Here is a 12,517-nt window from a genome sequence, read left to right as displayed (position 1 = left end):
TGTCTCTGCAATGTCCCCCCCCACCACGCACAATGTATACCACCCATCACCTACTCCACCATGCTCCTTTAACCACGCAGCCAAGAGTCTTATCCACACACACACACACACACACACACACACACACACACACACACACACACACACACACACACACACACACACACACACACACACACACACACACACGTTGTCTGCGTAATCAATAATTTGCCGATGAGTGAGCTGTGAGTTTAGTGCCTATAAAGTGCTGTTATTGGTGCTGTACTGTCCTGTACTGTAAGGAGACAGTGCTGAGGTGATTGGGTATGCTGTTGTGTTGCCCCAGGGCAGAAACACAGGTATGTGTGCGACTCAAACTGACAGCTACTCACTTCTCACTTGCAAGCTGTCATTCTTGATTTTATTCCTGCTTATGTTCCCTCTTCTAACAGACAAACAAGCTCAAGCTGAGAATGATCCACGCTAACAACTCTATCCTCATATGCGTCTACTTTGCACTCTCTTTCTGCCTCTCCCTATAAGGTAGATACGGTAGAACAATGTCATTTTATTTTGTTTGTCATAATGTCAAGATTGTCCTTTGTGTATGTATTACTCAGTCCTCGTCGGTACATATCTGGGAAAATGCATGCATACACGCAATTTACTGAGCCGAGCTGATACAATAACTGTCATGCCTGTGTGTCACTCAAAGTATACCGTCTTCTTGTGCTTGTGTCTTTCTTTCTCCCGTTCCACCTCTCCCAGTCAAGAGCAGTGAAGTGAAGAATGCAAGGAATCAATGCTTTCAATTTACAGCAGCGATTCGCTCCCTCACACTCTAATTTAGAACGTCTGGCCTCAACTCCCAATGACGGACGGACAGACAGGCGGACAGCTGGACAGGCCTGTCCCTCTGGGACCTGCATGTTCATAGAAAGAACTGAATCAGTGTGCCAAGACTGTGTAGCTTGTTTGAAGATCAGTGGGAAAGAAATACAGATGCGCTTAATGCTCTGTTTCCATGGGAACAGCACAGATGTACATGCCTCTCTTTGCATGCCTATGTGTGTGTAGGTCGTGTTTTCACATGTCCAGGTTTGCAGTCATTAAGGTGAACATATTACAGCTATCCTTCACTTACAGTGAAATCTAGGAAAGAGGTACTTCATATGCCGACTAGGATAGTACATACATATAGTGCATTCTATAATACATTTAGCCTACAGTCTAATAACTGTATGATAAAGGTGTCTGTTATGGAAGCCTTCATGCACACTTACTTAACGGACATAACTGTTATTAAAATCCTTCTGTCCATCCATCCATTCTCTAACATTTAAGCCATGTGTGTTGATAAAGGTAACACTGGACTTTACACTGATTTCTACAACCTATATGGTGTGCACTGCACCACCACCAGAAATTACACCCTCAGGCAAATATTAAATGGTGTCATTGGAAGAAGTCACCCCAGAAGCATTATTGGCATTGTGTCCTACGAACTGTTCCATCTGCTTCGATGAGACATGGCCCATGCCACGGAGCCATCAGCGGAAAACCACTGCAAGTTGGACTTCATTATGACTAGAGTCCTCTGTCGGTTTGGCACACACACGCTTGTCTGGCTGAGATCCTTTAAAGAACAGGACAGAACAGATATAAAGGATAATGTAGACCTCTCTCTCTCACTGCAATGCCAATACGACCAGCTGTGATCGTTGTGCCTGGAACAACCAGCCTACAGGTCAAAGAAGGCAAGCTGAATCAGATTATGCTTGCTTCAGTGGTATTGGGAGACTTGATCAATCTTGACCAATCGATCTAATCCACTTATTTTAGCAATGTGCCACCACCACCACCACCACCACCAGAGCAGTGTGGTGTAAAACATGCAGGGAAATACCAGTGTTGTGAAACAAAGAATACAATGAAGCTTCAAATGAGAAGAGCATGAGGAGAACTGTTGGAGCGGGCACAAACTGGCTGGGATCAGGGCAGGACAGGACAGCACAGGATGGGAATGGGCCTGGGATGGACTGGACAGATTTTACTTTTGGTTGCCTTTGCTGTTTTATGCCAATGTTTTTATACATTTTGCCTATTCTGTATTTTGTACTCAACTTATTAAATATTATTCTTCCTCTAGTTGTTTAATTGCTATACATATGGCTACAGTATACACAGCTCTCATAGACATATGGCAGAGCAGCCAGCATGTACGGTATAATTTGCCACCAACAGAAACAAAGGAATATGACTAGAAAGCTTTCATTATTAAAGCTTTTTATTATACAACTAAAACAGCTTTCCATGCAATTATCAAACAGACACAAATCATATTCATATAGCCTATGGTCCTTTTCAGGCATCTCTCACTGCCACACATACTGCCTCACTGCAGGGAGGGATAATGGATGAACCTGATTTACTGGATTTGTAAGGCCTCACTCACACCTTTACAACAGACTGATCTATGCTTGTATACAAAGGGTGTGATACATCTTGCCCCATTGCATTTCCACTGGGAGTCACATGGTTTGACACAACATTTGTGTTGTATGAGGGGGACAGTCGAAACACCTTTCGATCTAGCATACAACATTGATGCATGCTAGATGTAAGCAAGATGTAAGTGTCATGGCCGCCCCAATGCATTTCCAATGGAAGTCACATGGTTTGATACAACATTTTGGACTACTGTTGTATGGCTTTCGACTGTGTTTCGACTGCCCCCCCTCCCCCTCATACAACACAAATGTTGTGTCAAACCATGTGATTGGAAATGCATTGCGAGCTTGCATCAGCTATACATCTCATACAACAAGCATACATCAGTCTGTTGTAAAGGTGTGAGTGAGGCCTAGGCTCTGTAGTTAAGTACAATGTTGAGCTATTTGTACTTTACTTGAGTATTTTCCAATCTACTCCACTACATCTCAGAGGCAAATATTGTACTTTTACTACACTATATTTATTTGAAAACTTGAGTTACTTTAGTTACTTGATTATTATTACAAAATATGCAGTAACCACTTCAGCCCTATATATATTTTGGCCATTTGAAAATAGCCGATCTACAAACTCACAATGCGTCGCAATTCGATGCATTGTGAGATCTGCTATTTTCAAAATATTTTTTATATATTTGAAACTTGAAATGGGACATTCTGCATAATGCTTTTGTACTTTTACTAAAGCATATTTTGAATTCTGCACTTAAGTTGTACTTATATTTCTATATTGCAGTATTGATACTTTTACTAGGGTGCGTTCGGAAATGCACACCGGGTGTGCCCTACCTAAGTAGCCTACCTTTTCCACCACTGCTCAGCCTCACAGCCAATCAGGCACATTAGAAACAGCTAAGGAACACAATGCATTCCACACAAACCTGTTGCACTAGGTGCCACCTTTAAGCCTTCCCCCACTGCAGCTGACACACCAACCAGTAACCACACACCACACTACTGTGAAACAAGTAAGCATTTCACATCTGCATAACACCACTAGTATCCAAGGAAATATAGTAGTGGAGTGATACCAGGAAGTTAAGATGTGCTGGGGCAAGGGATCGCCATAGAGCTATTTTAAAAGAGGTGAGTCTACAGGCCTGACTGAGGGTAGGGGGTCGTTGTTTCGAGTGATGGTCAGTGTCTTAGGAAAGGAGGGACAGATGTTGTGTGTTTGTTTGTTTGTTTGTTTGATTGATTGATTGGATAGACATAAATGTGAAAACAGCAACAGAGTATGCTACTGTCAAACTCATTGGTCTAAAAAAGGATAGCAACAAAACAAGTCCTTTTGCTGTGTTGTTTCCATTGCCGATGGCAAACAAAATAGCCTACGCCTACCATTTGATTCTGAAGGTAGAGAAAAAATGTCATCTGATGTCTTCAAAAGATTGATCATTATTTAATTCTATTTTATCTTCACAGTTGATAAAATGGATATTGGGCCACAATTTGAAGACAAAAAGTGCAAGCATGCTCTGCAACGGTAAGTTTTCAGACTGAAACTAGAAAAAGTGCCCTTCTGGGCACAGGTCTCCACCAGGATAGGAATGTAGGGGAGTTGGCATACAAAGTTATCCACAGATCCGTGCAGTTAGAGGTAAAAACACTTTTCGGCCAGTTATAGCGCCACCTTGAGGCTGAGTTGAAATTGTTCATGTGGCATTTCGTCCTCGGCCTAGTGGGAATGTGGGTGCACAATTTCACGGAAATCACGCAATGTGTTCATGATTTGCAGCATTTTGTTTGAAACTGAGCACTCCTGTGAACTTTGGAAGCCAATCTTAACCAATCAGGATGGAGTCTGAGAAATCTGAAAGACCGGTTTCGTTGAATGGCTCTAGAGAGACTGTGTACCAATTTGCGTGATGTTTGGACAAAATCTGTAGGTGTACTGTGCAAAAACTTGTTTTGCACAAAGCGGCCTCCTGGTGGCGCTATAACAGGCCGTTCTGGAAAGTTTGGGGCAGAGATTCATCGTTGGCATCCAGGGAGTGTGTGTGCAAAATTTGCCATCGACCGGGTTAACGGTGGCCGAGATTAGCTACTAACGGACACACGGACGGACGGACGGACAGACACACAAACGGACGGACGGAGTGCAAAACATACTCTCCCCACATGCCTTCGGCCTGGTGGAGACAACAACTGAACATGACATATCCAGACCAATTGGCCAGACTATACAAGTGTTCCATGTGTGTTTTGAATAGATGTTGGCCTGATAAAGCAATGCATGTTACTTTTTTTGAGGGGTGCTAGCCCTCTAACACCATTCATTTTTTCTAATGAGGATTTCAAAAAATATTTATATCGATTATATTAAGCCTAGCATCAAGCCATCCAGGTTCCTGCATGGTGAATCATGGCCATAAAACCTTTGATTCTGTGAAAAAATAAATTTTTATATTTCATTATATGATATACTATATTTAATAAATATCGTTTGTGTAGCGGATTACAATTTTATTTTCACAGAATCTGGCTTGATTGATTAATTGAAAATAATTGATATCTTTTTTTAGAAATCTCTATGGGGAAAATATAATGGCCTATTTTTGAGTGGCACCACAAAGTGGCTGCTATGCCCTGGCCTTATACTGTTCTATAGACTGTAAATATATTCATATATACAGGACTTTAAAAGTATTATAGTTTATAGTGCACTGTATCTTTATTCTCTTTTACATGAACTTATAGCCCTAAACCCACAATGTGCACGTTGCAGTGCCAGTATAGGGTACAAGATGCTAGACCTACATGTAGGTAAATAACTGGCAACTGGCATATAAGCACTAACAGCTCATATGTTACTAAATAAAGGTTGCTTCTCTTAGTTGACGTGAGAGTTTGACAACAGCAGAGGGAAGTATTTGTATACATTTTGTAAATATGCACATGGATCACAGACGCATTTTCGATCACGAGGATCACTAGTGAAATGTGAATCCTCACCAAGCAGACTACAGATAAATTAATTTAAGTAATAACGATAATGACAAATAAACCTTCTGTATCGCATAACGTGCAATGTAATTATATCTAAATGCATTGCTTTCCCAATAGCATCAAAATGTTAAAAAAAAAATATATATATATGCTGCGCATTTGATTATGAGTAATTTTGTGTTAAAAGATGATATTTTGGGAAGGGTGGTTTGATTCATTTATTGAATAGACGGACACACATTGGTTTAAATGTGAAAAAAATAAAAGTCCTTGCGGCCTTGTTTCCATTCGGGTCCCATATATTCAGTTCATAAACATGACATTATGGTGCTAAGCTAGAGCATAGGTCATGGAATCGCTGAAATAGAGAGTATAGACCTGTGCGCATGATTCATCATCAGTTATGCGGGAACGTCTACTGAGAAAACTACTTTCTGTCCTTGACAGCACTAGAAGCTGTCCTTTTTTTTTTTTTTCATGATACGGTTTATGCAGTGGGAACGTGAAGACATCTTCACAGCATCTAGGTCCAAAATAATCATTTTATATTTGAACTCTGGACCCGCCACCCTGGCCTGATAAGCACTTAGAACTGTAGGAATTGAGGCATTCAATTATCAATTTCAGTAACAGTTCTTGCCCATGCAGCTCATTATTTGGGAAATCTCTGATAAATGTCATTTTCCCACTTCCTACAGTATCTCCTTTGAAAATGATTTCCTAAAGAAATGTCATATTGTCATTGGATGTTACAGAGAGGAACTGCTGGACACTTTGAGCCAGTACACCTCCGACACCCTCAGTCACATTGCAACAGTTAGAGAATTCTGTCTGTCACTTTCAAGATGGAAGTGTGAGAGGACAGCAGAAAAGAACATGATGAAAGACATCAAAGAGAGGGCAGATAGAATTAATCTGTGCATTGACCATGTCACCAAGTCCAACGAGAGAGGCAAGGCGTTGGGAGAATACTTGAAGAGCAAGATGACCATGATGACCTCAGATAGAAGACGTGAGGAGCTGGAGAAGGAGCTTGATTTGGTTCTTAAGGACACTGTAGAAGGCTTGGAGACGCTGAACAGGTTTGCGGATGCTGTGGAAACCCTGGCGGTGACCTCTCTGCATGTGTTTGTGGAGAAGAACCAGGTTTTACAGTTGCCAGAGGGGACAAGCTTTAAGAGTGTTCAGGCTGTCATCACTGCTGCAATCCAGGTCTGCCCACTCCTCCTGCAGTTTAAGAGAGAAGCTGGTAGCTTCTTCTCTCCCAGCCTTCATAATGTGGAAGTGCATTCGGTGTATCTGGACAAATACATGAGTATTACACAGGATATCTGTGACATGATGGAGAGATGGTATGTTAAGCACTCATCACGATCAAACTGCATTCAGGTTTTCAATTAGTTTTCTTATTGTATGGTGAAAAATACAAATATAAAATTTTCACAATGCAGTTCAACATATTCCAAAACTGAGCAAAGCTTCTCGTTCATATAGCTCTGTCAGAGAATTTCAGAAGATGAGGAATACAACAGTCTTGGTCCAACTACCTGCAGATTTGTCTGAAGCTGACATACTGGATATGCTCCATCGTATCACACAACTCACTGATATCAGGTAGTATTACTCACTCAGAAATTATCAATAATCCATCACTGTCAAATGGTTAATCTAGTTTTATCTAGAAACGTGTGCTGGTAAAAAGGTGCCCATGCAGTCAGATTGGTGGTGTTACTGTATGTAATCCCCTGAAACATCAACTACTTGACTGTACTTGACATGACATTTATATAAAAACAAGTCTCTCGTGCGTGCAGAAATATTTATTTTTGAGTGGTGCAACCACTCCTACAACCAGCAATGTCCGTGTCCGCCTATGTGGCATTGGCATTTGGCATTTGGCATTGGTCATGAGCACGAGTATATGACTTATTAGTACCAGTAGGGGTCGCCTGAAACAGAGAGGGATAGTGCATGCTCTGTTGCCTGTTAATGAGAGAGAGAGAGAGAGAGAGAGAGAGAGAGAAAAAGAGGTGTGGGGGGGGGGGGGAATTGCACCACTCAGTTCACACGGGTGTGGTTTTTATAATTCCTACCAGTATGCATTGCGGCTAGAAGTACAGGAAACTACAGGAAAACATCTCGACAAAATTCCCCAACCCCCCAAACTCCCCCCCCAAAAAAATGGAATGCACTTCCCATAGCAATTAGAACTGCAGACTGTAGTCTGCCGTAGTCTGAAAACCAGACTCCATTTTAGCCCATAGTACTTGCTGTAGCACTTGCCCTTGCCTCGAGATCGAGAACCACAGGCGTATGCATAGGCTCAATTTATGTAACTTAGCATTTTATGTAGACATTATATACGATTATATATCGTGCATCCTTAAAAATAATGGAGCTGGAAACTTCTCCTTTGGTCCACCCATTCCTGGGACATGTGAGAATGGTCCAGTGATAATTGTCCATTGTGGGAGTATGGGATTTTTTTTACTCTCTATCACTAAACACAGGTGAAAATCACCCAAACACCTGCCTGTAGAAAAAAGCAGGGATGTGAAATTGTGAGCAGGGAAATACACCTACCGTCTATGATGTCACATGAGCATCTCAGACATCAGCAACATTATGAAAATCTCACAAACATAATTGTCCGGGTGAAGATCACCCGGGTTTAGTGTTCCTAGGGTTAAAATCACTATCCCTTTTTTCCAGACACAGTTTTTCCAAACATAGTTTTTCCAGACACAGTGGGAGGCTATGGCAGAGATGAAATAGCAATCAATGTAGACGGTATAGACTCGGAAAAAGCTGGACATTTCCAGCAACTCTTTGATCTTATGGGATCAAAAATGCACATCATGTTCAATCTCTTTATTTTCTTTTGTATTCTTTGTTCTCCATTCTTTGTCAGGATGGACCAGCACTTGAGAGTTGGGTTCTTGTTCCAGGATGATGATTCCTCCTCTGGCTTCATCAAGGAGTTCAGCGCGCGTCAAACAGGAATGTTGCAGTTTCTAACTGAACTGGAGGAAAGTGCTGTGAATCTAGATCGGATGAAGAAGGGTGCTCAGATCTCCAGTGTAGCAGGCAGCTCAGTGGGGGCAGTTGGAGGCGTGCTCGCCATTGTTGGTCTGGCCCTGATCCCCGTAACAGCCGGAGTGTCCCTAGCTCTAACCCTGACCGGGGTAGGGCTAGGTGTTACCAGTGGAGTCAACAGTGCAGTCACCACGGGCACGGAGATCGCCGTAAATAATACACAACAGAAGAGAGTCAATGAGGTATTCCACAGTTTCATGGAAGATGTGAAGAGCATCCAGGAATATCTAGAAGAGGTGTCCAATAAGGCAAACACCACACTGGCAGAGGACAAAGTGAACGTGGTCCTGGGTGTAGGGAATATCATTGGAAACGCTGCATCTGTTGGAAAAGGCATTGGTCCTGATTCTTCAAAAACGAAATGCGCCAGAGTGTAACGGTGGCGGAAACAGATATCGTATTTATCCGTCCGATCAAGCTAAGTTGAGATGACGTGTTATTCAGAGAGTGGTGTGTACCACAGGTTCGCAGGCGTATCGCAGGTGTATGTCATACTGAATGCAGCGGGTGCAAAGTGATCGGAAAAGCAACCGACAACCTCATCTGCATAGATCCACGCCCCATATCGTACCATAAAAGGCTTCAAGCATGACTCAGCAGACAGCAGTTTGTCTGAGATCCGTCTGTCAAAAAAAGAAAAAAGGCTTTGCAGCCGCAGACTATATAGCGGCTTCACAAATTACAATAAAAATGATTGCTGGAAAGAAATTACAGCCGCGGTCACTGCTATGAATATAGCCCGCACTCTATTAATTTAATAATTCTACACATGTAGGAGCAGGACAGTTAGGGCTTTTATGTTATGTCGTTTTTGCACCATTGTATATTACCACTGTAGGCTACTATATATGTACAAACTATGTACAACGGTGCGTGCTCCGCTGAAGCAATATAATTATAATTTATTTAATTAAGTTCTGGACCAAGGCGGGTGCTCACTCACACCTTTGCAGAGGTAAAACATATCCGATATTTAAAATATTGGATATATGTCAATGCAAAAGAGAGAGAGAGAGAGAGAGAGAGAGAGAGAGAGAGAGAGAGAGAGAGAGAGAGAGAGGAGAGAGAGAGGGAGGGGGGCATGGGCCCTCGACACTGGTTTGCGCGATAAAGAACAGTAGCCTATACATTCATAAGTGAATAATTATAGGCCTACCTCGTAGGCCTGGGATCCTCTTGTCTGAAGAAATTATAATCCAGTGAGTTTATCCAGTGAGTTAAACTATTCTGTGTGTGGCATCCATGCATGTGATCAATATCAATAATATACATTATTATAAAGTCTGCCCGTCATGTTTGTGAACAAGTGCGAGTGCAGGTGAGCTGGCTTAAAACTATGATATGACTGGCCGACTTTCAAACACGCTGATGCCATTCATTAGGCTAATGTGGTCTTCTATTTTTTTCCAATGTGAATCGGATCGGCAGCACGCTGCTGTCTGCCCCCCCCCCCCCACACACACACACACACACACACACACACACACACGCACACACACACACACACACACACACACACACACACACACACACCGACAGTCAGAGAACTGACTCACTAACTATACAACACTAACCAGGCCTATGTTCTTATTATAATTGTGAGTTTGTTTTTTAACATGCAGCGAGTCCGCGAGAGCCGATCTACAAGCTCACAACGCGTTGCACTGCGAGTAGAAAGCTGTCAAGTGAGCAGCCCCAATCGCGCATGATAGAAATATCCTAATGCATGCATTAAAGGCATACAAGTGCACTCGGCTTTTATATATATATATATATATAGGCTATCATTTTTTTATGACCAATATGTTGGGGACACATGCCTACATATTTTATCTGAGATTTGGGAACAATTTATTGATTCAGCATGAAGACTAAAGCCTTCTGAATAAATCTATACGCAAGTGTATGGTTCCGAAAATTTCTCCGCCACCTAAAGAGGTGGCGGAGGATTTAGCGGAATTTCCGACAAACCAAAGGCAGCGTCAAGTTCACGGCCATTTTCATGAATTCCAAATTAATGTGGGAAATCCACGTAAATGCCTTTCCGCTAGCGTCACGTCAATATATAAGCGGAAGCGCGTTGAAGAATCAGGCCCATTGATTCTATAATTGATAGCGCCTCTGGTCTGAAAGTGTTGCTCCAGGAAGGCAAAGCAGCTCGCAATGTGCCCAGGGTGGCCTCCGACATTCCAGAAATAGGCCAGGCAGCAGTCAAAGGTACATTAGCCCTTTCCAAATCGGCTCGGGCTGGTTTCATCGCTGTAAATGCCCTTTTCATTGGTTTTGACATCATGTTTATCTGCAAAGACAGCATGAGTCTGGCTAAAGGCAGCCAGAGCGAAGTCTCACAGTTCATCCGAGCCAGAGCTTCACTGTGGCGTTCAGAGCTGGACTCCTGGAAGAAGATACATGACTCTCTGTGTGAAAGCAGGTTGACAACAGCAAAGAAGAACATTAACCTTGGTCTGCCATTTTATTCATATTCATAAACATTGATTCTTGATTATTTTGGATGAGGAAGGTTGTCGGCTGAAACATTAGTGTGTGATCTGCTGCTGGGTCTATACAATAAATCCTAAAAGGACCAAGTGAGTGCTGGTGATCTTTTCTGCCAGAACAGTTCACAGTGAACTACAACTGACGAGTGCACGCATTGTCTTTATCAAATGAATCTTTTGGAAAGACTGACAGACAGGCTTATACGGTAGTGTTGGGCAGTAACATGTTACTATATATATAGGCCTACTGTAATATTATTACTTTTCCCAGTAACGAGTAAAGTAAGTTATTACTCTCCAAAATAGAGTCAGAGACTGTCGCTTTATTTTATTGTTTGATATTTATGTATACAATATTGTCCGTTTTGAGATGCTGCAGCCATGTGTGTGCAGTTCAGATTGTTGAATTCCTAATGTGGAATATGCAGCAGAAAGAGACTGTTGACTATTTTTGTTTTTCCTGCAATTATTCAGTTTGGCTGATTGGAGACTTCTTATTCCAATGAATTGGATTCAGTTGTAAAATGAGCTGGCTAAACAGATTGTGTTATTTTGCGGGTGGAAGGGGCCCGGCTGGGTGAAAAGTAATATAAAGTAATATGTAACTATATTACTCTTGATTCCAAGTAATAAGTCATGTAATATAACTTTTTCTAAGGAGTAATAAGTAAAGTAAACATATAACTCTCCTAAGTAATATTGCCCAACGCTGTGTAACGGTACTAGCTGCGTGGTAGTAGCTAATTAAACAGTAGCAACAATGTACAGCTTTTGCTGTTTCTAAAATACTTTTTAAACTCCTAATGAAAATTTCAAGCAGGATTCTTTGAAGATACCTGTAGAGTGTAGACTGTAGTCAAGATTACTTGGTTTTAAACATTCCCACTGTTAATTCTGAGCTGGGTAAGACAGCCGACTGCTGTTCATTACTATGCCCCTCACATGTGGAACTGTATCAGTTTGAAAACAAACTTGTGAGGAATACTCTGAGATCTGTCTGTACTTGCTTGCAACTCTTTCGCATTTACCATTTCTTTGAAATTCTGAAATGTTTATTATCTCGTAATTCGTTTTTGTTAAAATTGTATGCTATATGTTTACTGTAATCACCGGGGCATCATTGTAAAAGAGAGAGCTGGCTCTCAATTGACCTTCCTGAATAAATAAAGTAAAACTGTTGAATAAATAAAATAAAATAGTTCTTTGGTTATATCGGTAGAGAACACCAAGAAATGTTATACTGTATACAGTAGTTTCAGGAACTGTAGGGCTATGTGGCCCAGGAGGTTATGATTTCAAAGAATGCTCAGGTTAAGATTTAGCGTGAAAAGCTGCCAGAGGGACAAAACTGAATCTGTCTTTGGTTCAAGATGTTAAGCACTAGATGTTGAGTTTGTGTTTGCAAGACTCAACTTATATTTTGAGTTTTGAGAACAAATAGAGGTCGAGTCAGTCTCCATGGCTCAGACACGACAACAT

General features: G+C 41.6%; 1 protein-coding gene across 1 annotated transcript; it reads left to right on the top strand.

Moving 5' to 3' along the window:
• Positions 1-3,460: 3,460 nt before the first annotated feature.
• Positions 3,461-8,917, top strand: apol (apolipoprotein L; the record flags this gene model as incomplete). Its single annotated transcript, XM_083779009.1, has 5 exons — positions 3,461-3,581; positions 3,921-3,981; positions 6,200-6,796; positions 6,939-7,058; positions 8,356-8,917. The coding sequence occupies exons 2-5, from the start codon at positions 3,929-3,931 to the stop codon at positions 8,915-8,917; spliced, it is 1,332 nt and encodes a 443-aa protein (XP_083635135.1). The 5' UTR covers positions 3,461-3,581; positions 3,921-3,928.
• Positions 8,918-12,517: the final 3,600 nt, after the last annotated feature.

This window comes from Protomyctophum parallelum (genome assembly GCF_964188405.1).
Source record: "Protomyctophum parallelum genome assembly, chromosome: 13".
Classification (NCBI taxonomy): Eukaryota; Metazoa; Chordata; class Actinopteri; order Myctophiformes; family Myctophidae; genus Protomyctophum; species Protomyctophum parallelum.
The sequence above is the reverse complement of the archived record's forward strand: the minus strand, read 5'-3'. Positions and strand labels throughout refer to the sequence as shown.